Source organism: Diadema antillarum, unplaced genomic scaffold, assembly GCF_040938485.1.
Source record: "Diadema antillarum isolate AM-2024a unplaced genomic scaffold, OU_Dant_1.0 seq00000696_RagTag, whole genome shotgun sequence".
Lineage (NCBI taxonomy): Eukaryota > Metazoa > Echinodermata > Echinoidea > Diadematoida > Diadematidae > Diadema > Diadema antillarum.
In genome coordinates this window covers 1,097,830-1,125,319 of record NW_027271601.1, presented here as the reverse complement: position 1 = coordinate 1,125,319, position 27,490 = coordinate 1,097,830, and the positions used below count along the sequence as shown (strand labels likewise).

The 27,490-nt window shown below is 36.8% G+C and overlaps 1 protein-coding gene across 1 annotated transcript in view; it reads right to left on the bottom strand.

Moving 5' to 3' along the window:
- The window catches only part of LOC139737546 (uncharacterized), a 129,245-nt gene that overhangs the window by 6,110 nt on the left and 95,645 nt on the right, over positions 1 to 27,490 (bottom strand). Inside the window, exons 7-10 of the mRNA XM_071648222.1 lie at positions 14,607 to 14,719; positions 11,526 to 11,719; positions 10,432 to 10,538; positions 354 to 498 (exon numbers count right to left, since the gene is read on the bottom strand). Of these exons, the coding sequence (XP_071504323.1) occupies positions 354 to 498; positions 10,432 to 10,538; positions 11,526 to 11,719; positions 14,607 to 14,719 (559 nt within the window). The remainder of the gene's footprint in view (positions 1 to 353; positions 499 to 10,431; positions 10,539 to 11,525; positions 11,720 to 14,606; positions 14,720 to 27,490) is intronic.

Genomic DNA, 27,490 nt, shown 5'->3' with positions numbered 1-27,490 from the left:
TACTTTATACATAATATAGCTATAATATACTATCTATATAAGTTTTGGCTTGAATATATCTTTCTCCTTACAGGCAAAAATGAGAGAAATATATATTATATATAATATATACTTTATACATAATATAACTATAATATACTATCTATATAAGTTTTGGCTTGAATATATCTTTCTCCTTACTGGTAAAGATGAGAGAAATATATATTACATATAATATATACTTTATACATAATATAACTATAATATACTATCTATATAAGTTTTGGCTTGAATATATCTTTCTCCTTACTGGTAAAGATGAGAGAAATATATAAATCTGTATATGACAGGTAGAGATTCAAGGACAACTTTACCTGATCACCTGATTGATGAAGATGAAGGAGCTATCGGTCGAGTTCTTGGCATAGCAGAGAGTAGCTGTCGTCTGCAGCCAGATGTAACCTCCTGCTTTCAGCATCCAGCGGAAGTACCTGGTGATCGTCTGTCCTTTGCTCAACACTGAGGGAGAGAATAATAGGCACGGGGGTAGGATGGTATTCAAAGTATATTATCTATATATAGAGAACACTGGCAAGTGAAATTTGAAATCTTTGAAGGCTTCCGTGGTGGTAGAACGTTGGTGGTAGAAGGCCTCACGGTGCACCATGTATTCTTTCTGGAGTATGTGAGTGGCCCTGAAAAGGGCCTACCCAATCCCGACGTTTCGGCAAGCATGTTCTCGCCGTTCTCAAGTGAAATTTGAATGACTGGAGCTCAAATCTGATATGACATCAGGTTGATTAGAAGAAATGAAAGAAAATGCTCATAGGTGCTTCTTTCCCTGTGAATACATCAAGTATCATGTGACTGCCCAGCTCAAAACTCATAAAAAGTTGCATATTAGGATTCACTGTAATGAACCTAAGTATGTCCTTTGGCTTGAATGATTCAAATTTTGGCTTGAATGACTCAAATTTTGTTAGTTTGTTGTCACTGGGAGAGTAATTTTTCTCTACCTACTCTTAAAATTTGGTGTCTTAAAGCAAAACCAAAACTGAGATATCAGCAGGGGCTTTTTTTCCACCATTTTTTTTTTTTTTTTGGACAGGCGATGCTAGGGAAATAGAAAATGTCTTCATATATACTTCTCTTATCTTAAAATTCTCTTTTCTCCCTTTTTTATGAAACTGCACCTCCTAAACTCCCAGTTATTTCAATCACTTTTTGGATTAGTTTGGATGGTTCAATTTTAACATATCATACATTATTTCAAAGCTTAGCGCTTACTCTTTTAAACAGTGTAGAAAATTTGAAATTCATTGCAGCCTACTTTTTGTGGATTTTGAGCTGAGCGGTCACATATATTGATGTTACACACTCACTCACTTGCATTGTAGAAGGCGACAATGGTGATGATAGTCATTAAAATGATCTTTCTCTCTTAAAAATATTTACATGAAATCTGACTAAAACTGCCAGAATGTTACAGCAGCCATGAACTGCGGAAATGAACCAGACATTTCTCCTAAAAAATTCTCATCATTGACTAATGAACCAAAATACTGCTCATTATTCTTTAAAATGAAATGAAACGTACCAGTCTAATTGAGGCAAAGCTAGCTCCAAACACTGATCTTTAATTTACGTGTTTTTTGTCATGCTGGTACTCTAGATTCTCAGACTGAAAATGACAGAGATATGAAAAGGAATTCCAATCAAATGATACATGGGAAATAAACTCTATTGGAAAAAGAAAAGGGCAAAACAAGGCAGGAAATTTGATATTTCTTCTCATATCAAAATGTTTACATCCACCATGTAACTTCTTCCTGTTTGAATTCAAAAGTACATGAACTTGTTACCTCCGCCAAGGGAGGAGGTTACGTTTTCATTACAGTTGGTTTGTTTGTTGGTTAGTTGGTTTGTTTGTCTTTGTGCAAAATAACTCAAAAAGTCGCCAACGGATTTGGATGAAACTTGCAGAAAAGGTTGAGAATGACACAAGAAACAAATGATTACATTTTGGTTGCAATCCAGAAATCGTTACAGATTTTATGAAGAATTTTCCACATTTTGGCAGGTATGGTCAATTTTTTAGGTTTTCATATGCGCACTAAAGTGCACAGTCAGACCGCAGCACCCGATAATTCGCTCGTATTTATTCAACTCGTATGCAAGCCCGCTCTAGGCTTGCATACGTAATGAGCTGCGGAAGGGGATTTTGTCCTTGGGCTTTCAGCAACAAAAATACACCTTATATTCACAAATTTGGTATCAAATCCAAGGAAAATATGTGAGCTATTGTCACATGTTACTCAAACTATTGTAAATGAAAAATATCACAGCGTAATTTAAGCTTGAAAAATGATGAAAAAAGTAATTCGTGTAGTACACGTTCAAGACATCAAAAGAATACCAAATTCACCTTGCATCTCAATGAAAATGCATTATTTGGTAGCCCATCTCTTAATCTTTGTATCCATGTAAATATCTTGACAATTTGTTGCTTAATCCGGTCAGGAACCAGTAAAATATACATCAATGTCAGTGCTGGTCAGCTTGAAACCATGCAATCTCAAGAGTAAGCTCTCTCATTGGACAGCGCTAGCATTCAGCGCTTGCATTACGTCATTACGCTGCTACGCTTTCATGCTACGTGCGTGCAGAGCGCATGCTTGCATAGGCACGCGTGTAGATTTCTGTGCTTTGGACAGAAGCTAGAAGCTAGAAGCTTGGTACAGCACGGGCGAATGCAAGCACTGTCCAATGAGAGAGCTCTTTCGCGCCACTGTACACTTTGTGTGGAGCATATTTCCGGCTTAGGAGTGAATTTTACAGACATTTCAAAACGGAAAAACTAGTATAAATCATGCTTGCGCCTCCTTGACTCCAATATATGATGAGCATCTAAGTTTCCTCTCTACGAAAAAGCCAAAATCAGAAACAACTGTTTCCTAATCCTGTCAGGAACCAAAAACGAACTTTAGATAACAAAATCTTCCGTGAAAAGCAGGTGAAATTTACGTAAATTCAACTGATTATAACGTCATGACAAGAACCGATATTACACGCAAATTTGGTATCAAAATAAAAATCAAAGTCTGGGGAATAACTTATCATGACTTGTAACCATAATGAATGCATGTAAAAGTCGTTGCACTGTGAAAACCAAAGCCCTGTCAAACTCTCGCAAAATCTCGTGCTCAAGAGACACCTTCGGAACGCAAAGATCGTCAACGAGAGTGCTGAATAAATCTTGCCGGATCGGCTCATTAGCATACGTGCTGCGGACTTACTGTGCATGCTCTAGTTTCTGCTAGGGCAAGGCGCGCCGCGCAGCTGAGGGTTGATGACGTAACGAAACGCTTCTATATTGGGAAATTGGGCCATTTTCAGTATGCATACGTATGGGTGGAAATCATTGATCTCTATGGAAGAACAAGATCATTGGTGAAAAGTAGCTGCTTGGTGAGGTCTTCGCTCTGAGAGTGTTTCTCTAGTTTGATATGCAAAATTTCTTGGTTCTTAAAAAGCATGTTACTGAGGAATTTTAATTGGACTAGTGCAAGCTTCTTATCTCCAACACAATTGACTTTTCTAACCTTCCAAACTATTTTTTTCTTCAAAAGTGTGTTTATTTGAGACAGCTGCATTTCTCATTGTTTTTGAATAATTTTGAAACAAAATGGGACACAATAAATCACTGTTAAATCAAAAATCTAGAAATTTTAGAAATACTAAGTGAAGAAATGTCTGACACGTTTATCAGTTTTTATATTGAGATAAGTCACTTGTACTTACTTGATAAGAAAATAAAGGTACTGCTTTTAGTACGGTTCTGTATGCAGTGTATCAGGATTGTCACATCATGTTAATAACTTCTGCAACACATGCTTGCAATCTTTGAAGCTGTCTTATGACAGAAATTAACGATAAACAATGATGACAGTCATAACTTGTCTTCTTACAACAGGCTTCATGACTGAAAATAAAATGAAGCCACTGTACAATATCAAAATTTGTGATGAAAGAAAATGATATTGATTTTTTTCACTTGAAAACTGAAGTTATCACTAATTGTGAGGATATTTGGACATGATGTTGAAGAATATGTCTCCTTGAAGACTTTTGTTCAGTCTGACCTGGAGGGTGTTTCATAAAGCTGTTCTTAAAGTTACGAATGACTTAAGAACGACTGGTGATCAGTTCTGATGCGCTGTACTTATCAGAATTTCAATAATTCAGCACAAGAACTGATCACCAGTCATTCTTAAGTCATTCATAACTTTAAGAAAAGCTTTATGAAACACCCCCCTGATCTGTTCTTTATAGGCATGAGATATTATCTGCAAGTCCTCAAAAAAAGTGTATTTTGCTTTCATGTAAAGCATACTACAGACGTCTCGGTTACAATATTCCCCATCCACAATGAGGTTTGGATTTCAATGATTTATTTTTTCACCCACATTTGCACCATGACCTTGCGAAGACTACCAAACAATACATATTCTCTTGTCTACGGTTGCATCATCCATGGTAATCTATATCGAAGTTGTGCAGTTTGTAGCTTCCGTTTCCCCTACCATGTCATTTAGAGTCGCCATGGAGTCATTTTGTGACCCTACATCAATGTAGCGGTTCCTGTGACTCAGAGGAGTGTGACAAAGCAGCGGCACTCATCGCCCCTCAGGAGCTGAAGTCCTCTTTCCTCACCCCAGGATTCAGCCGCATTAATGTTGCCATTAGGTCCAATCATAACAAAATTTGCCAGAAGTGTGCATCATTCTGACTTTCCTGCTTAAAAGTAGCCCCAATCAACTCTAGCCTGCTTATCTCAAAGCCCATGCTTCTTGTTTTGCACGGAATTAGAGCCATTATGATTTAGACAAGGCCTGACTTTTACAATGGTATCAGTGCCACTTTGTATCCAAGCAGAAGCTTGTAGAGAACCTCATTGTTAGAGTGTGATGTCACTTGGGGAATCCCCCAGGGGGCAATACTATCTGAGAGATGGCAGTCACAAGAACTGTCCTTCATTTTGTTGGGTGTGCCAGGGACAGGGTTGGGAATGAGGAGTGGCTGACGTTTTTCTTCGCTTCAGAACCAGAAGGGTATTGCTGCAAAACTGTGATTTCCTGCAAATTGTGTCTGATGTCTGACTGGCTTACACATGGCAAGCATTAGCGCCCTTTTCGCATGACAAGATTTTGATATTTTTGAATGTTGTGCACCAAGCGATGGAACATTTTGTCTTTACATCCTTCAGCTTAATACATGCCCTGGAGGTCGTCAACTGAAACGTAAGGAAGTACCCATTTGTTATTTCCGCGCCGCCAAACTCCAAAGTTCTCGGCCCCAAAGGAGACCACAACGGGCCAATAAGTGACAGTCATGACCATCTCCTGTTTATGAAGACACATAATCTACAAACTTGACTCAATCGTATTAGCACTGGGAAAAGAGGGAACCTGATAACGATGACAAAGTATTTTGCCAACATTGGCCCTCACAGAAACATGATGGATTCATAACAACACCATCAATGAGTACAAGTTTAAAACTCATCTAGAATTTTCTCGTTACACAAATTGAGATCTGATAGATGGAAATTATAGAAGAAGAATTTTGAAATCAATTAAGTTATAATTGCATATTCCTTTTTGTCAGTCAAAAGGGACAGGGTGACTTTACAAATAATGTAAAGGGGGAGTGTTGAGGTTCCTTCGTGAACACCCATAGATTCTCATTCCCAGCAATGATTCAAATAAAGTTGTGTTAATGCCTAGATGCATTTCTCATTATGTGATGGAAATATGAAAACACAATTATCTGCAAATATACTGTAAAACAAAAAAATGTTAGTGTGAATTTTGCGAAAGCCAAGATTGGCACAATCAAAATGAATGCATAAGTTCTTGTCTACGCTTTACGCATTGAATGTCAGTGGCAATTCAGTGGCAATCAAAAAAGGCTATACCTTTTTGCTTTAGAGAAGTATAATTACACATCTATATATTATTGTGTATAATAGGGGTCCTACATTAAAGTTCCTGTGTACCTTTGGGAGCAGTGATTTAAAAAATGTTCAAGATATCACATTTGATGCATATGTGTAAAAACATCCTACCATATAAAATTTTTGCAATAAAGCCCAAAATAGAAGGAGATATCTGTGTTTTTCTCAATAAACCATAACTGTAGACGGTTTTGTCCAGAAACATCTTTATCATAACTATTGTTCACATTTTGTGTATTTAACAACACTTAACATTGATTATACGGATTCAAATTTTTACAGTGGTTTTTCTATCCCAAACTCACATTTTAGAACTATTATAAAGCACTAATGCTGGGTTTCTGTTTCATCTGCAAATGGTAAATTATGCCTTTAACATACATATATTGCATCCATATAATAATCAACCTATAATCTTCTCTGCCAGCTAACATGAGTGCCTCTGCAAAACAATAATTGGCAGGACATATAATATGTGTAACACATTTATATTAAAGAACGTTTTAGTTTCTTGAATACATCATCTTTTGATGCTGTTTGTGTACCTGACATAAGAATCTAAAGAGGACACTCTGACATACCCCAAACAGGTATATAATATTAAACAGACACTTACGGTGTCTGGATATGTTAACTACTGCTATTTCATGACAAATACTCTAAAATCTTTTCCTGAGAAACGATAATTGCATCATCACATTTGTCCCAAGCTTAACCTCTCCTGCTTCTTAACCCGTTGAGGACAACACGCATTTCCCATAGACACCTGCCCGAGTATACTCGGGCTCGTCCTCAATGGGTTAAAGTAGACTTAAACTCAGTTTTATCCTCTATTCCCAGGTCCTTGGTTTTGTCTCATGTCTGGTTGCAATCATTATATGACTTTACCACTGAAGATTTATTTCAAAAGACAGACTCATAAAAATGATATACTTGGCCTTTTATGACAGCAATATTTGTTAACTTATACACACTTCTACAAAGGTCACACAGCATGCAGTACACCTTCTGGGTACACCTGAATAATACACTCAAGCGACCATTAAATCAAATTTCCCTCTCCTGACACTGAAATCAATCCATTTGTAGCTCTTCTGAATCCACCAGCTAATCCAGGCATCTACCCATGTGTGACATACAGCTGTAACATGTGCTAATATTTGGGTTCATTTAAATTTTAAAACACTTCAGATTGTAAAGCCAATAACTTCTAGGTTTCAATTTCTCACAAGAATGCATGTTGGACCTTTAAGGCAGTTTAAATCATCTTTCCAAGTTTTCTTTCCCCTTTTGTTTAAAGCTTTTCAAGGCCTAGGATAAATCATTTACAAGGACAGTCCAGAATGCCCTGATGGTTGCTATTGCTGATATCAAACAAATTAATCGAAGCAGTACATATCTACTTTTATCTGCTGTAACTACAATCACAGGAAAGTTTGTTAAAAGCTTCTTGTGCTACTTTACTCAGCATAAATCAAACATCAATTGAATTGTAAAACACACACATACACACACAGACAGAATAAAACAGCAGTACATTCCAAACTAAAAATCTTGGTTATAGGCAGAAATAAACTGCAAATGCAATAATCTATCCATCTTTAGTCTTAATGATTAATTGAATTGTTCGTGAAATTATTTTTTCTTCGAAAATGTAAGTATACCCAAATCTTTATATTACAGCTGTATTCTCATTTGTACATTGCTTTTTTTAAAGAGTTGCAAAAATAAATTGAAGTGAATTGATTTGAATTGAATTGATTTTATTTGAATTGAATTGAACTTAGATCCCTCTGTTGAAATGTGTTTAAATTCCTTGGACTACATATACCTCTGTAAATTCAGTTTGCACCAGAATAAGAGGGAGGTCAAATCTATGACTGAAATATCGATTTTTTTTTTCTCTCAAAGAAAAGTTTCAAAAGAAAGTTTGTCTTCCTTACAATATCTGTTTATTTTCAGAGGAATGTAATGATGTCATCCAGTTATCATGGCATGAAGGTAAAAAGCCCTTTTGTCAAAACTATTCCAGTTACAACCTGTCTACAGCAACCACCTGCCCATAGCAACCACATGGTAATCTTCCAAAAACACGTAGGTAAGAACCTGTATGTGTATGGCCACCACCTGCTTTACACAACTATCAACCACAGATTTGGTTTCCGCTAGACAACTTTACACAATGACCCCTTCAGTGCGAGTGTAGCAATGCAACCAGCTGCAGTTGAAAGCTTTGATGGTCTTTGAATCAACTGAAACGCAATGCTGAAACTTATTCATGGCTCATAAAATCAGGGATCATTTCAAGAGGGAGGGCAATAAGTAGATATGAATAACTTTGCATACTTATTACACATAAACAAGCATGTCAGTGCATAGTTGAATATACAGTTAAACTCGCATAAATCGGTCTTCTCGGGACTGAGCAAAACACATCGACTTAGGCGAGTTTCGACTTGTGCGTAAGTCGAAAAAAATCGACTTACAGTTACACCACGCATACACGTGTATAATGTACATGTATGTTGTCTACTTTGGAACTGAGAGCTGGAGCGGTGTGCCCGATATTTGCCCTTCAGCAAGACGCTTTATCCACATTGAATATTACCGTTATTCATTTCCAAAATTAAGAGCAAACATCTGACATTTATTCTAGCATCTTATGGAGCCGATTGTTACCGCTGTTCATTTCCAAAACTGAAGGCAAACATCGGGCTTTTTTGTTGTTGTTATTGGCACGGCATGCGTTTTTGGTGACCCCGGTCGCATATTAACCATTCGCGAAATCGTGATACGATTCGCGAAAAGACTCCGCTAAGTATATAAGGCATAGATCGCTACACTCGGCAGAGGCGATACGTCGTCCTTTCACCAGGTCTGGGTAACGGAAACCAAAATCTCGCGTGAGTTCTTGCGTTACTATTGTTAATGTCAACGAAACATTGTTAATTTGCGCTTGGGATCGTTACTCATCGTTACTACAAACGTTAATTTTCCTGATCGTTAGTTTGCGTTAATAACGATTCAGGTGAAACCGCTTGCGTAAATGAAACGTTAATGTTTTTAACGCAAAGTTTCTTTTGGTATATACTGTATGTAAACAAAAACTGGCGTCTCATGATTTTGACAATGATTTTTACACAATAAAATGTTATTCGACTAAGGCACAGTGAATTCAATGGTTTTTCCATGAAAGTGTTTTTGGAATTTCATCGACTTAGGCGAGTATTCGACTTTAAAAATTCGACTTGTGAGTGAATTAATACATGTAAGTCAATGGGGAAAAATTGGGACTTTTTAAAATCTTCGACTTGCGCGATTATTCGACATATGCGACGTCGACTTAGGCGAGTTTAACTGTATACTATATGCAGTTGACCTGCTTTAGTGGCCACCTGTTTTGTACGGTCACTAAAAAAATTCCCCCATGAGAAAAGTCACATTGAAGACCCTGTCAGAGGGTTTTATCATCCCTTCCCCTTCCCCCTCTCTTTCTCTCTCTCTCTCTTTCTAACCCTTATTCCATGAGCATCATGTTGGACCCCCTTGGTTTTCTTCACTGCATTAATGTTATTTATTATCAGCTGCCAAACAGTCAACCTTTGTTCTTATTCTTGGCAATCGTTCTGTATGCAAAGATTAATGCATGTGATTATATTACAGTTGTATACGTATGATGATAACTGTTGAAAATAGTCATATTACTGTTATTTTGTACAATGTTAATGAGATTGCAGAGAATTGATGCACTTGTAAAGAAAATGGCATGCTGAGAATAAATGAAGAGTTTGTTCGCAAAAACCGATAAGTCCATATTTGCCAAATGGAGACATTTGCCATTAAAGGTCAAGAAAAATAAAGAGAATAATAAGAAAATTTTTGCTTCTTTTGACCATAACTTCAAAAATGTACCTTTATATGTAGTGACCAATATATCATTTAAAAGGTATTATTTTGTACTTTATGATAGAGACCGTACTTCAAAATCTTCAAAAATGGACTTATCGGTTTTTGCGAACAAACTCTTCATATCAAATCAAATTATATCAAATCTATTGCGACCACCTGTCTATGACAGTTTTCTGTCTCCCTCGCTATAGACAGGTTTGACAGTAGCACTGTCTTGGTGTATGTGTAATCGTTATGGGACACTGGAAATATCACGAATGCTACCCCTATTGAACCAGTCTACAATAACCACCTGCCTATAGAACCACATCTTGTGTTTTCATTGAGCAATCATTATCAAAATAGACAGTTTTGACTATGTTTGATATGCATTTAATGTCTTGCTATGTTAGACCTGCCGCAGTGAATTAAAGTAAACTTTTCTTTAAGTTATTCCCAGATGCCATGCAAACAAGAGTTGGTTTTGTTTAATTCAATTTTTCTTTTCTTTTATCCAAGAAGGAATAACTGTTCCATGAGTGACTTACGGTCCTGGTGACTACTCCTAATGTGGCTGATGTCCTGAGCATGGAGGAAACCGTAGAAACTCTTCCCGATTACAGAGTCTGCTGAATGGTCCAGGAACTCACTGATCCTATACGGATGGAAACAATGTCACGAAGAATAAAGTCACCGATGAAATAGATCTTTGTCCACTCAAACTGCTAAATATATCATATTCACTTCACACATCTCATCACAATGCATACACAGGGTTCCAGAAATGACTATTTGTTTCATATGGGCTTGAAATTCAAACACAATTTTTTTCTTCTGTCTATGATATCATATCAAAGCTAGCTATTGCATAGCTCCAGCAGTTACAGAGTAATTATTTTGAGCAATTTCCTTATTTCTCTGAAAAGCCTGTAACAAGGCACATTCTTTAACAAGCTGATTACATTGTTTCCAAGATACACTGAAACTAACACCACACTGCATCCACAATGAAACCTCAATGTATTTCCTTTTACATGAAAACAAACATGAGTTTATTCAATGTTACATGTATGTGACAACAGTTTTTATGGCAGAGTTCAACTTCTATCATCAAATTCTATTTTTGTCAAGCCACCTGTCTTAATATATTGTGGAACCTGGTATATCTATGAGAGGAGATATGTATGACTGGTAGAGATAAGGGTATAAATAAGTGATGGTGCAGGTAGTTTCGTCTCCTAGCACAATATGTTGAATATGAAATGACAATGGTATGATATTACATTACTTGCTTAAATGACATATGACACTTTTATAGATTTTGATAATGCAGTAATTACTGTTTTTATTGATGGAATTCCTATTGAATATTTATGAATTACAGCTAGACAGACAGACAGCTAGACAGCTAGACAGACAGACAGACAGACAGACAGACACACACACACTCACACACACACACTCACACACACACACACACACACACACACACACACACACACACACACACACACACACACACACACACACACACACACACACACACACACACACACACACACACACACACACACACACACACACACACACACACACACACACACACACACACACACACACAATCAAGAGGCAGGTGTCTTACTTGGCTTCACAGAAGGTGATTGTCAGGTCCAGATCCACCTTGCACATAAACATGGTAGGGTCCAGCCGCACCTCACTGATGGTGGGCGGGGGCAGTGAGTAACCCATGGCAACGAAGCCCATGACGGTTGGTGTGTGGTGGTTGTACTGTGAAACAACCAGCTCCGGCCTCATCGCTCCAGTAACCTGAATCACCTGGAATCAAAAAAACAAACAAACAAACAGACAAACAAAAACAAAAACAGTAAAAGGACAAAGTTACATCTTTTGCGGACAGTATAGTACTCAGATACTTCATTTAGAATTCATTCATTGTTGATGATTATGTGAGGGGATGATATACATTGTACATGCTATCATCAAACATTAGTTTAAATCTTGCACTGTTTTTTGACATGCAACTTATCACATTACTAATATCACATACAGACATCATTGCCAAGAAATATGCAAAATAAGGCATTTTGTTTGGAATATGGAAAATGAAACAGTCGTCAAAGAGTCAAGAGTTTGAGAATGAATGATATAAAGAAGGTCTATGTGAGTATTGTGGTATTCTGCAGTACCTTGCTCGCTATTTTTGAATGCTATGTCTCCAGCACACTAGACTCATCTTTCTGTCACAGTTTATTTTCTAACACCTCCATTTGTGACCGTGCACCTCAAAACGAACATAAAGTCGCACACACTGATTTTGCGTGAGGACTGAAAATAAGTGAAATGGGTCAACCTAGCCAAACTTGACTTTTTCATATTTTCTGAAAGAGCGGGTCTTCTTTTACATTATGCTAAAATTTGGTATCATAAAACGGGCAGGAAATGTGGTTTTTTTTAGCAGTTTATCTCGAACATTTTTGGTAGAATAGTGTGATTAGGTGTGTCTTTAGAATCCCTTTTTCATTTCTGAAAAACCTTGTCCACACTCTTCACTTTCAACTCTAATAACTTTTGAAAGGATAGTGCTACTGCTTTGAAAGTTGGCATTGATTATGGACAGAATGTGTTAATGAGGCATGCTCAATTTCAGTTTAATCTGATAATCCCTTCATTGTTGTTACTCTGGTGGTTTACTTCCTGTTTTTTTCCCATTCATCGCACATCCAGCACGGTTTGGTAAAGATTAAACGCTTGAATAGACACTGTACTTCAGAGCCTCTTTTCTCAGTTCACACTTTTCCTGAGTTTGTGCTTTCTTTCCAATATTTAGATAGGTTAGGAGAGTCCATTTGATTTGAGTTATACAGCATTTTGAAGCTAAAAGTCTGCTCTTTCAGAATATGGTCTTAACTAAAAATTCATGTCTGGCGACTTTTTGTTTGTTTTGAGGTGCAGGGTCACATGTAGTAGGCCTATTGTAAATAATGCCACCTGAAAGCTAAAAGTCTGAAAAACAGAAATATACTGGAATAAGAAATTCATGTTTTGCAACTTTATCATGCCATGATGATGTGACAAGTCTCATACTTTATCAAGTTTTTAAAAAAAGAGAGAAATCTTCAAATCTTCTTGCCAAGCAAATATATGCGTCATGCTGAGTAATACCAAAATACTACTAAGTTTGAAGGTACACACTTAGGCCCGAAGTCATGAAGGTGGTACAATTGAAACCATGGTTGAAACCATGGTTTATGAAAATTTCTTCTTCGTAAATACGACTGACAAATTGCGTACGCCAACAGACGTCTAGTAGCAAACACGCATTGGTACGCACATGTCAAAGGTACGCCTATTTCACGCTTTATTGTACCATGGTCTACGTTTATACCACCTTTGTGAATTCAGGCCTTTATGTCCCGTCAATGGATGAGCTCACACAAGGGAGGTTTTTCTCTGTCTACTATTAGGAATACACATTATGTTGTGGACCTGAGGCATTAGAGCTTTAGATATTTGTGACGTGAATGCTAAGATGATGCTACTTAGGCGAAAAAATAGTGTTCTACACATGCATATGACAGCTGTTTGTATTGTACAACCTGGCTGTATCTTCTAAGCGTTCGTGTTGCAAATCTAAAGCTTGCTATTTATAAAGGGGGGGGGGGGAGGAAGAGAGAAGCTCAACTTGGTTTTATGCCAATGAAATTTCCGCCCACGATGTTATCTATTCCAAATGTTTTGGATACTCTAAAAGATTTTTTTTTTATCATCCCTTTCAACTTTTAACCTCAAATAAAAGTCTTGAAAATATAATTTGTGCTCTGATGGTTTCCTGTCAGGGGAAATTATGATGACTTTATCACATATCCTGAAAAGTGTACGGAAATAAAAACTCACACAGCATTTGGGAAGGAGTCAGAACAAAAGGAATGGTGCAGCATAGTTTGTATGGTAATGTGAGCCAACTTTACTACAGAAATGCTCACTGTGATTGTAATTGCTTCCAATTCATTCTGAACAAAGGGATTGACTTGGCCATAAACCCTAACTAACAGCAGCTTACCCTAACCCTAACCCTAGCTTTCAGCAAAGTCCTTACAGTTCACCAGGTTGGACTATCACACTTACTGTTTGTTAGTTGGGTTAAACTATTTATCTCGACTGTGTTTGATTTCAATATTCCCTGTGTGAGGAGAGAAAAAAGCACCACAGTGAAAATGGTCATAATTGACACAGGAAGTGCAAAGATGAGGGCAAGAAGGATTTAACTTTGAACATGACTGTATTGCCCATGTAACCTTCAGGCTCTAAAATGGTTCTATACAGAATGTGCACTTTCGTTGTCCTTATACTTCACCTTTTCAATACTTCTCTGAAAAAAAGAAAGAAATGTGAATGACCTCATAAGTAGTGCTGGTATGCAGTCTTGCCTAGTCTCGTTCGTTCAGTAATTAGATATCATCGGGTGAGATTGATGAGGACAACTTAACGCCCTTCTCATTCTCAACCGACGATATTATTGTCTATGAGGGGACCACGAACTACAAGCTCTGCATTTTAGCAGTCCTGTCCATTTCTAATCAATGTTGACTTTTTTTTTTAATGTAGTCATGTAAGAGCAACAAGGGTATAGATTTCATGTCTGTCTATCCTACAGAGAGATGAGACCTTCTGGTTGTAACATAACTCTTATGGGTGACTCTACCTTGTAACCTGAAGACTTGAAATGGACACCTCTCTTGGTCAGGGTGGACTTCATGCGGATCAGAAACGACCTCTCCATCTTTCCAGACGTTGCCGTCATGTTGAGGGCGACGTCTGATTGAGTGTAATAGACAAAACAAAAGAAAGAAATTAGATTTCATGTCTTCTGAAATGATTACATCAATAAATGATACTAGAAATACTGCATGATGTTTGTATGGTTCACACCCAAGTGAGAAAATCCACTTACCATTTGTGACAGTGCACCTCAAAACGAACATAAAGTCGCACACACTGATTTTGCGTGAGGACTGAAAATAAGTGAAATGGGTCAACCTAGCCGAACTTGACTTTTTCATATTTTCTGAAAGAGCGGGTCTTCTTTTACATTATGCTTAAATTTGGTATCATAAAACGGGCAGGAAAGTGTGTTTTTTTAGCAGTTTATCTCGAACATTTTTGGTAGAATAGTGTGATTAGGTGTGTCTTTAGAATCCCTTTTTCATTTCTGAAAAACCTTGTCCACACTCTTCACTTTCAACTCTAATAACTTTTGAAAGGATAATGCTACTGCTTTGAAAGTTGGCATTAATTGTGGACAGAGTGTGTTAATGAGGCATGCCTAATTTCAGTTTAATCTCATAATCCCTTCATTGTTGTTACTCTGGTGGTTTACTTCCTGTTTTTTGTCCCATTCATCGCACAGCAAGCACAGTTTGGTAACGATTACGCGCTTGAATAGACACTGTACTTTAGAGCCTCTTTTCTCAGTTCACACTTTTCCTGAGTTTGTGCTTTCTTTCCAATATTTAGATGGGTTAGGAGAGTCCATTTGATTTGAGTTATACATCATTTTAAAGCTTAAAGTCTGCTCTTTCACAATATGGTCTTAATTTAAAATTCATTTCTGGCGACTTTTTGTTTGTTTTGAGGTGCAGGGTCACATTTATATAAGCTCTGGTGTTGTATATGATCACACCTGTCATCAACACAGACAAATGTCAGCATGATAAAATAACAAGTGTTTGAGATTTACAGCAGACACTGGCATATGTGTAATACCATGCTGCAGCAAAGTAGATTAACAGTTTGAGTTCTGCATATAGATTCTTCTATATGAACTATAAATTTCCAAGAATTCAACATGATGGGATGGAGAAGTCTGTTTTAAGCTCAATAAAGGGTGAAATCTCACATCACTTTTCATTTCACTTCATTTATTAGGTTTCCACACAAATCATACAATGTTGTGTTTACAACATCCATCAATGACCATGTAAAGTGACACATAAATTATAAGTTATAAGTTCAGTATATACAAAAGCATTTACATAGCACAAAATGAATTGAAATTATTCTCAAGGGTACATTCATGATGGATAAATAAAATTGTGTGAGGAGGGAACCTACATAGAAGCAGATGCTTGTAGGAGTAGGTTCCCCGAAAGAAAATCAACACAGGCTGTTACACTCACACACACACTCACTCTGCACGCACGCAAGTACACACACACACACACACACACACACACACACACACACACACACACACACAACAAGGAGAAGAGAATGAGAAAGAGGAAGAGGACAAAACACCAACTAGACCGTCATAGAGACAGAAATGACGGTACCTGCAGCTGCAAGAGGAAAGAACAATGAAAGAAAAGAATTAAAAATAAAACCATGTTTGGACCTGTTCTACAATCATGCCGAATAATCTATATCTGTATCTATCACTGAAGACCAGTCCAGAGTATACTCAGGCAGATGACTATAGGACAAATGTGTTATAACAATATCGAATTGTCCTCAACAGATTGATAATAATCATATTTGTATATTGTCCATGCATGATATTATGTCAATGCTTAATAAGATTTTGATAGGTATGGTTGCCATGATTTTACTGAATTCCAGCCAATTCCTTTGTGAGTTAAGATTCATCAACACACAAGGCAATCATAGGGATGATTACAACCAATAATGATAAAATTATTGTAATGTTATTATACAAAATAAGACATAATCATTATGAAAGTGATGTCAAATGCATATATACAATTGTATTACTGGTCCATCCCATTGGCATCAAAGAAATGCCAAGTTTGTCAAGAAAAGATGGAAATATTTCAAATGTGTATATATAACATTTCTCTTTAGGACTCTTTAAACGTCAAGTCACTGCTTAGGTAAGGGCAGTTATTCTTGCATAAAAAAAGGATATATGACTATCAGACTGATACCTTGTAATAAAGAAGACAGTCTGTCTTGAAGACTAACTGCTCTATAGATGAATTCATCTCCCTTGTCACGGAGTACAGCTCTGTTTATGTATCATTCCAATGAACGATCAATTCTTTCTTTGAATAAAGTCAGCAGTATTTCTCATCACCTTCCAGGTGAATTCGTTGGCCTGAATATCACATCCTGACCACAGTTATTTTAGGCAAGCAGCCGTGCACCTTCTCCAACACATTGCAGGGGCGGATCCAAGAAATCCTTAAACAGGGGGCACCTTTACAAAATTAAAGGGGGGGGGAGCGCGCGCATCTCTCCCCCATTTTCTTCTTTTTATTTCTGTTGTTTTTACAATAAAATAAAGCTGGGGGGGGGGCACCCGATGCGGTAGTCCCTGGATCCACCACTGCATTCTTTCCCTCCTACCATTCTTAAACAAACTCCCCGAATCCCACCCATCATCACAGGAATTTTCCATCCCACCTAATCCAATTAATGGCTACATTAGGGTGTTGCCCAGCTGTAGGAGGTTATACCATTAGACATCATTTATACATGAAGAAGACATTTCATTTTTCTTCATTGGCATAACATATCTGTGCTATGACCCCTCAAAAGTGCATTGCTATCATAAACTGTCACCATGCCAATACAGTATTAACCTCATTCTAATTCTACCCTTTATTCTCTCTTTCTCCATATCTATCTTTCTTTACATATATACATACATATAAATACACATGTATATGATATATTTATACACATACACATTTGACATGGAAGTTACATAATCATAATCACATGATTGTGTCATACTGTCTTTGAACTGCCTGATCTGTGAACACACAGCTGTGCAATGGTGCATTACATTATTAAATCAATCAAGATTCCATGATATCATTTATCTTAAAAGTCATTAATATGTCTTTTATACTAGCTGGCATAAAAGAGTGGAACAAAAATACGTGGTCACATTTAAGCTGAAGTCACCTGAATATAAGTATAAGCTTAACCCGTTTAGGACGAGTCCAGAGTATACTCGGGCAGGTGTCTATGGGAAATGCATGTTAGAGCAAGATCAGTCTGTCCTCAATGGGTTAACTAACTAATGGTGAGAAGAATACCTCCATGACCTGAAATTAACAGGGGTAAGCATAATATTCATCGTGAAACCAGCATCCATAGCCATAACTGCAGGGGTATCACGTACAATGGATAAGACTTTCAACATTAAAACATTCCATGTGTGAGTCCTGAATGGGGCTAACGTCCTTTTACAGCATGTTTTTACCCACAATGCACTTCTAGACCCTGGTGTAAAGATGGGTACCAGCCAATCCTGGGGTAGCAATATTGGCATGTCCTTCAGGAAGAGAAGTATTAACCCATTGAGGACAGGCTGATTTTGCTTTAACATGCATTTCCCATGCACACCTGCCCAAGTATACTAAGGACTCGTCTTCAACGGGTTAACACTGCAGCAGCTACCCTGGGTGAACGAGACCATAATATCTTTTATCATTAAGAACTATCTGAAGAAAAAAATCAAGAAGACATCTGCAAGAAGTTTATAGAAAGTTTTTATTACTTTTTAAAAGTAAAATTGTGACCCTGTGAGTGAGTTCACCTAGTTCTGAAGGTGGAGTTTTACTGTTCTAACTTAAATCAATTTTGGTGCAGGGGGCTGATCACATTAAGGTGAGGATGACATACCAGCACAAATACCTTGTGAATCATTGCGGGAGAAATGCTCACGTACTGTGACGTTGATAATGTGTAGTTTGCTTCCATTGAACCAGTTTATTTATGGAAATAACAATAAACTTTCACTCACCATTCACTCTATCATTTTCAAACATTTGAAGTTCTCTCTTAATCTTTTAATACTCTGTTTGAAATTTCTACAGGTATCAAATGAAAGCCAATCATATAACACAAAACAACTGCTGACCCACCTTTAGATGCACTCTCAAGAATGGGAAGTTAATGACTCACCATTAATAGAAGTGATAAACTTAAAAGAAAAAAAAAATCAAAGGCTAAAATATGACTACCTCATATGTGAAGTAATCCTTGGACTTTGAGTTTGAAATAGAATCTAAAACTCATTAACCACTAAGTCTAGAAATTGTACACAGTGTTCAATAGAATTCAAAGGCTGTATTACCTTTTCTATACAATATAAAGCCATCCAGCTAAAAAAAAAATCAATTATCATTCATATTTTGACCTTCATTTGTTAGAACATAGAAGTTAGTCCAGCGTAATGTACGTTAACCCCAAAATTTAGATTTTGGCATAAATTCTAATAATATATTGCTTGTTTGCAGAATTTTGGGGGCAAAGTTAACTCTCATTAAAGTGTTCTCAAAGATTATTGTCTTGGAAGGTAATGCACAATGGAAACAGAAAATAACCTGACATCCGCAACATGTACCCTTTTACCTAAAAAATGCTCAAATGCTGTTTTTCTTTTGCGCTGATACATTTCTGCAGTCGCAAACACAAATGAATAGTTATTGGACAATTCACACATATTACTGCTCCAATTATTTCCTCATTGCCAGGTTTACAGAGTAGGAAAGAGCTTCTGTGATTTTCTTCCTTCACCAAAAACAAACAAATGATGAAAAATGTCATGAATGACTTTAACATTGTGTCACATTGTCCAGTTTGCACGCTAAGACCATTTTCATATCTCATTAAGATAGTAGTAATGTTCTTTTTACTGGAAATCCTTTTAATACATAGAAGGTCTCGTTGTTTTTATGTGTGTGTGTGGATTATACATTTAATGCAATGTAAAGAATGCCACCATATTCAACTGATTTCATTATCGAATAAAATATATCATAAATTTTTATTTGCTTTCTTATTTCAGGAAGGACTTTATTTCTTTGCTTTCAGTAAAGGATGCAGTATTTGATATTTTACAACATTTACAGCATAAAGTTCATTAATTACAGAAGGAGGCCATGTAGTAAGGTACAGAAATGATGAATAATAACTAAAAAAATATAAATAGACTTAAGATAATCTTAAAATATAAGGAATTAGAGAGTACAGTAAATAACAGTACAACAGCAATAATACCTGCAGAAAGTGCAGATGGCTTTCATATCAAGATGGCCACCATACTGAATGATAATGTTTTATTAATATGTTTATACAGTCAAACCTGTCTTAGTGGCCACCTGTCTATTGCCGCCAACTTCAGTACACAGCCATTAAACACAATTTCCCCTGAGAGAAAAGCCATGTAGAAGTACCCTGTCTACAGTGACCACCTGGCTCAAATGACCACTTTTTTTTCATCTCCCTTGGGTGGCCGCTATAGACAGGTTTGACTGTATTTATACAGTACATATATATCGTGTTCATATATCTGATATACCTCTGATGATAAAATAGAGCTTCATCATCAGGTGTCTGTGAACAAATCACTGTGAAAGCAAAAATACAAAGCTGTGACATCTACTCAAACAGAATGACCTGTTAGTGTCCAAATAATAAAGAAATGAAGAGAGCAATAAATGAATAATTTCATATCTATTATGTTCTTAGTTGAAAACTCAAAATGCCCATCTGGCAACTAAATGTGACCTTCTTCCTCAGGGATATATGGATGAAGAACTTTGCAGGCAGCAACCTTCTTGCATGACCTGAATCCAGGTGACTTGTAATTCAATAATGAGTTTCTCATGTCTCATAACAAAGTTATTCCTCAAAACTTTCTTTGGACAAAATAACAAGATATTCAAGTATGATGATTAATCCAGCATCTTGGCCAAAAACGTGACTTTAGCAAAGAAGGCAATATCAATTACCATGTTTGCTACAGACATTAACATTAAATACTCTGTAGGACTAAGAAAGATAAATTCGATTATGAGGTGTATTTGTATTAAAATTTTGATTGCCCGAATCTATGTTATGTGTGTTCAACAGTTCGCCTTCAGTTTCATCTTTTGGGGGTTAATAATTGTATCGTCTGTTCATCTACCATATTGACAATATCTCTAGACTTCAGTATCATCTTGCAAACAGGTTCTAATTTGAATGAACCCAGCACTGTTCCATGAGGCTCTGTTTAAGATTATTACTGAATGAAATGCTTTGAGTCACTAAACATAGTCAGAGCTATGTGAATAGGTTTCAATCAAGCACTTCACAAGAAGACCACTTAAAAATGGCCTCTTAAAAAATGACCACTAACCACTGTATGAGCGCCAATCACATGATTCTAAAAGAAAAGGGGTAACAAACAAATTACTTGTAAGGTGTAGACTGCTGCATACCGCATGGGCTTCTTTCATACCACACACCACTTACTCCAAATACACCACCAAGATATCCCTATATAACATCAACAAACCTATTTAATCTTTCACCCATTCATCCATTGATGGTTTTCCTTAATTCCGATACACATAAATTCATTTTGTTGAGCAAGAACCATAAAGGAAAAAAAAAAAGCCATCAAGAAGCTTGCTTCATACAATGTCATGATGCTGTTCATCTCAACCACACACCAGCACTGTCTCCCAGGCAGTACATCTGAGATGTGGGGGTTCCTATTGGTCACACTCTAATAACTCATCTCTACCAGGCCAGAGACAGACAGACAGACAGACAGACAGACAGGGATAGGAGTGTAAGAAAGAGACAGTGAGAGGATGAAAGCGGGGCAAGCCCTGGTAATATATCCATAGCACCCTGCACGACTCCCCTGGTGGTCATTTGTGTTAGTCCCTCCCTCCCCCGTGTCATTATCCCATCCTACCAACCTCCCACTCTTAATCAACATGCAAACAAAAATCCACACCCCTAGAAATTAATCTATCACTTCACCTCCTCAACCTCATATGAAGAGCTTTTTTTTTCTTTAGCATCTCCCTCACACATCCTTTTATCTCTTTATTTTTCTCCCTCCCGTAGACACACTGTGCCTTTCCTGTTTTGTACAATCACACATAATTGGAATACTATTATCAGAGTAAGAATAATGTAATTTGGCATAGCTCTACGAGGTACAAGGATATCAATGAGTGAAAAAAATGTGTGCAGTTAAATGTAAGTCATCTGAAATGAAATTATGTTTGTTTTTGTTTTTGTTGATTTTTTTTTAGGGGGAGGTTTAGTACACTGGAAATTCTGGAAGGAAAAAAAAAAGTGTTTATATGAATCAAAGTGGCACTCCACTAACTTCACCTAGAAACAACACTTAAAAAGAAATGGTTAGTGTAAAACATTTAGTGTAAAATATTTTCTCTGCATGAAATTATTGCGAACTGGAGCCAACAGCCTTCTTCGCGGCATGAAATTTTCGCGAGTTACCTCTAACATTCAATGCGTATAGTGTAGACAAGAACTTTCACATGCATTTTAATTTCGCGAATCTTGGCTCTTGTGAAATTTGCGAAACTTAAATGCACGGGAACATTCCTCGTTTTACAGTATGTGAAACATGATAGCACTTTTGGCATTTCCCACATTTATTCCATCAAAATGATACACTTTAACACGTTGAGGACGAGTCCCGAGTATACTTGGGCTAGTGTCTATGGGAAATGTGTGTTGTATCAAAATCAAACCGTCCTCAATGGGTTAAGTACTCAAGCTATTGAGGCACAATCATCCTTTTCATTAAGTACTGTATAACTTCACACAATTTACTGTAAAACAAGGAATGTTCGCATGCATTTTAATTTCGCAAGAGCCAAGATTTGCGAAATTAAAATGCACATGAAAGTTCTTGTCTACACTATAAGCATTGAATGTTAAATTAAATTTCATGTCGCAAAAAAGGTCGTCTGCTCCAATTCGTGAAAATTTCATGCCGCAAAAATATCATATTTTACAGTATTGTCAGATGTTGCTCTAGTTACACGAAATTAGTTTTACAACTTAATGTGAATTTCTATTGCAAAGATGAAACCCTGTTCCTATGTTTCACATAAACTGCTTAATGTTTTACATGAACTCTCTATGTACTTTATACCTAAAAATTTTGTGAATAAGGGCAAATATATATTAACAGGCTTGTTTTGTCTGAATTTCAAGCACATAAAATAAATATATAAATAGATTTAGATTAAAGGAGGGTGATTCAACTGTATTACACTTCTGTGTTATGATCTCACAGCTACAACTTGGGACCTTACATGTTTGCTACCATTATGTATAGAATTACCATTTTATGTCTAAAATGCTTTTGATGTTTTATGTCAATATCAGCTGAACAGAGGCAAAAGCACTTTGACAGTGAAAAAAATAATCTGTTTAAGCTCACCAAAGAGAGTTCCTTTGATGGCCGTATGTAAAGGGTCTAAAAAGTTCATTTTCATTAACAGAATGCAAAATATAGAGAGTTCCCCATCTTATGTAACATATAGTCCATGCTTCATTACCAAATCCATCACATTAGAATTAGGTAAACATCAATGTATGAGCAAAATAGGACCAGAGACTCCAACCCCAAGCACCTTCTGATCTGGAGATTCTCCCACCTGAAACCCCTAGCAAACGGGAGACTCCAACTTGACATGCTTGATGTGCGCGAAGCGCACATCACGAGCGCAAAGTCCCTTGCAGTCTAGGGTTCTAGATGCTCTCTCGCGCTATTTAAGGCTTATTTTTCAACATACAATGAAATTAAGTAAGAAATCATTTCAAGAGGGACAAATTAAATCTCAAGCGCGAGAAAGGGAGATTCTGCAAAAATGGGCTTTTGGCGGGAGATCTCCCGTCAAAAGCGGGAGAGTTGGAGTCTCTGTAGGACTCAAATTAAAGAGAAGATTTTATTCTACTGTATGAAATACTAGAAGATGAAGAGCAATTTTGTGATAACACAATACAAATTCAAACTACAGAAATTGTAGATTCTGAGAGTCAACAGATTAAAGCAGGATCCATCCTTATCATATCAGCAGATTGTGCGAATACTGAAAGAGTGGAGGACACATAAGTGAAATTTGAGGAAAATTGGACTACTAAAGTTTTGATTAAATCAATGAGTGACATCATCATGGAATAAGAAAGCAACATCAAATCGTGATGTCATACTAGAAGAATGATACAAAGCAACTACAAAAAGTTTTCCAAGAAATTTGATTTTTTTTAAAAGTACACATTCCCTGGACTTACTTTTGATGTATGGTAAGGGTTAAGTTACACCCCCTACCTTCTAAAGGAGATTCCGTACTCTTTCATTTTGCTGATAAAAGGGATATATGTGGAATTCTCTTCATTTTTGTTTATATTTGTCCACTACTTTGACATAAGCAAACTGTTTTTTCTTTTTCTTTTCCTTTTTTTCTTTATATGTGTGAAGGAGAGTGTAGTTCTATTTATCTGTTTAGGTATGTGTGTGTGTGTGTGTATGCAGGAATTTTGGGTAGTGGCACAATAGTGTGTGCGTATGTGTGTGTGTGTGTGTGTATGTGTGTCTTTACATGATATGAAAATGGGCATAAAACAGGGACGTCCACTGTCTGTGTTACTCTATATATGTAAATGTACTAGTATGTATTACAAAAAAAAAATGCAAAACTCAAATTCGACAAACCAAGAGTAAGGTGATTTTGCCAACATTTTGACAAAATTGGAAAATTGAAAACAGAAGATTAAGAATATCTGAGGAAGGCTTGTTTTGCTGAACAAAGTAGCTTGATGCAATAATGATCAAAACTCATGCATAATGCAGATGAAATTCCAATTTTCTCCAGATAAAATCATATGTATTCCCCCTCCCAACATTTTAGAGGAAGAAGTCCGTATGTCTCTTTGAATCTTATATGTGGCAACATAGATGGATGACTGGGGGGACAATTTTAACTCCAACGACTATGTTTGTTCCAAAGTGATAACGAAATGACATCAAGTCTTCAATTCATCATTTTTACAAGATTGGCATGACTGTCTGTGAGTATATGGGTAAAAAAAAAAACCCCAACAACAAACAAACACCTGATTTGGGCAAAGAAGAGTTTGACACAGGGCCGGGGTGGGCATATATTTATGAATGGTACTCAGTCCGGATGGAGAAGAATGAAATTAATGTATCCAGGTGTAAGTAGGCAGGTTATCAAAGAATAATGAAATCCAACTCAAGAAATTGAGGAAAAGAAATCTGGTCATAGCAGTGACAGGTGTTATACATCATGCCTCTTCTTTCTGTCTAACACTAGGCTCCATTATGATGATTGAATTTGGTTTGCGCCTCATAACATGGTCCAGTGCAATCATTTGACAGCCTGTCTCTGATGTCATTCATCCAAAAGTAACAAAATAAATGCAGAATTGCACCTACCTTTTATGATTCAAGTAACCAAATGCACCAAATGTAGGATTCATTGAAAATGGGGTGTTTTTTTCACAGATATCTAAGATTATAAAAATCATAGCTTCAGGTTGATTCAATCTCTAATTCCACCATATTCTCCACTTCTGGTAAGTGACAGAGAAAAATATGCATAATTTGATGATAGGAAATTACTTATCTATTGCTGGAAGTTACTGGTTGGCTGGGCAAGAAAGAAAGAAAAAAAGAATAGAAACAAGAGAATAGTATGCCCTCTGTGCACACCAACCTCAAATTTGATGACACATACTTTGCCATACATACATACATAACTTTGGCATATGACACATCTTTGGCATAGAGATTGTTATACTATTAACAAGTTGAGGACAAGTCCCGAGTATTCTCGGGCAGGCGTCGATGGGAAATGCGTATTGTAGCAAAATCAGCCCGTCTTCAACGGGTTAAAAGGCTACTGACATGCACTGTGGCTTGATTCCTCCAAATTAAACCTGTTTCATTTTGCTCTTCTTATCTGATGTTTTATGTTGCTATTCTCGGTAAATGTTTGATTGTCATTTTGGAAACAAATATCTGCTTAGGAGGCACATCTATAATGCAAATAATGAAAGAAAAATATAGTTGCTGATTTCAAATGAAGACAAAAATGATTATTATGATGACAAACACACACACACACACACACACACACACACAAACACACATGTGATGAATGATAATAAAATGAAAATTGTATTTAACTTCCATCATCTGTCCTCATCAATCTTGGGGTGTGTCCAGTTGATTAGCATAAGAAGCATCCCAAATGCAGCATTATTTTTCATTTATCAAAATATATTTATTTATGCCTATTAATGAAAAGAAATACTTTTGTCACACAGGCAAGAAATTATTCAGTCTATGATTTGAAAAAACCAACAAGCCCTTTTTTGTTCATACAGACTTCTTCAATGTGGATTACTGATGCACCTCAACAAAGAGATAGATTTGGAAGAAGACATAAGGCATTAACTGCCTTGTAAGACCAAAATTTAGAACATGTTTTTGCAATAGAAAATTAAGGTTGGGTAATTTTGTATCCATAAGAATCAATACAGAAACAGAATGTAACTTAAAGTGGTATCAGGATTTGACAAAAAGACAATTGGGGAACACTCTGTTATCCATTCTTGCATTAACTCAAACATCAAATATGTTTTTGTCAGGCTTTTTTTTTTGTCATACATATGTCACCATACACTTCCTGCAAACAAGTATTTTCTGTATAATGACTGCAATTCACCACAATTTGATCAACTCGAAAGTTTTTGCCAATATCGATTCTTGGTTGCTGCAAAAACTCAATAAATGCTAATCAAATTCACCACAACTTTACTGCATTTGGTTCTCCTCCCTTCACCCCCTAATATTCTTTCCCTTTTTGTAAGCAAGGATGTGGTATGGCATTAGCCATGTTCGATTTTTCATGCGGATAAAACCTTATTCAATAATTTCAAGCACGTATCAGTCGTTATGTCTCCCCAGAGTGTCACAAGGCGGTAGTCTGGAGGTGGCTGGGACTCTCAGTTCGGGAGTTATCAAAGCCGCTGCCACGGTGTCATCCTTCATCCCTCCAAGCAGGACTAAAATCTGAATTGTCACTTTTGACTTATAACTGAAAGTGATCTGGGTGGAAGGAAAGAATAGAGGGTATTCATATTCGGTTTCTCCCAAAAGTGCAAAATATTCACCCATTTCTTCAGAGCTGTCTCCGTAGTGAAAACATGAAGGATCGTATGGATTCTAGTTTGAAAGTGGCAAAATAAAAGACAGGATACACTCAGATGCTTTCAAATTTCTTAGATTCTCTGAAACTTTGAGTGCATCTTTAACCAACAAATGTCTTTTTCCAGTAAGTTCTGCATTGCTTGAATTCTGCTTTTCCCTAACATACATCTGGTATGACAACATTAATGCCTGGAATCCAATTCAGAACTGTGTACATTCACACGATATGCCAGAATTAACCAAAATGCAGAATGCACACCAAGTCCTCTATAACAAAAGAAATGATCATGTTATTACTGTGATATCTACCTGATAAATAGGTTTTATTCAGGAGAATACATAAAAACTGAAACAAAAGGACAAAAATATATGTACCTGGGAAAGAGAGAAAGAGTTAGAGTCAAATTCTTGACCTGTGACAGCAGTATGTGCCAATCATGAATTGAACCTTGAACCTTCGGCTTGACAGAGGAGAGGAATCATCCCCCCGTCGTGCTCAAGCTTGGTCGCCCTGTCACGACAGCAACACTATCTACAATGTGAATAAGATGAAAATC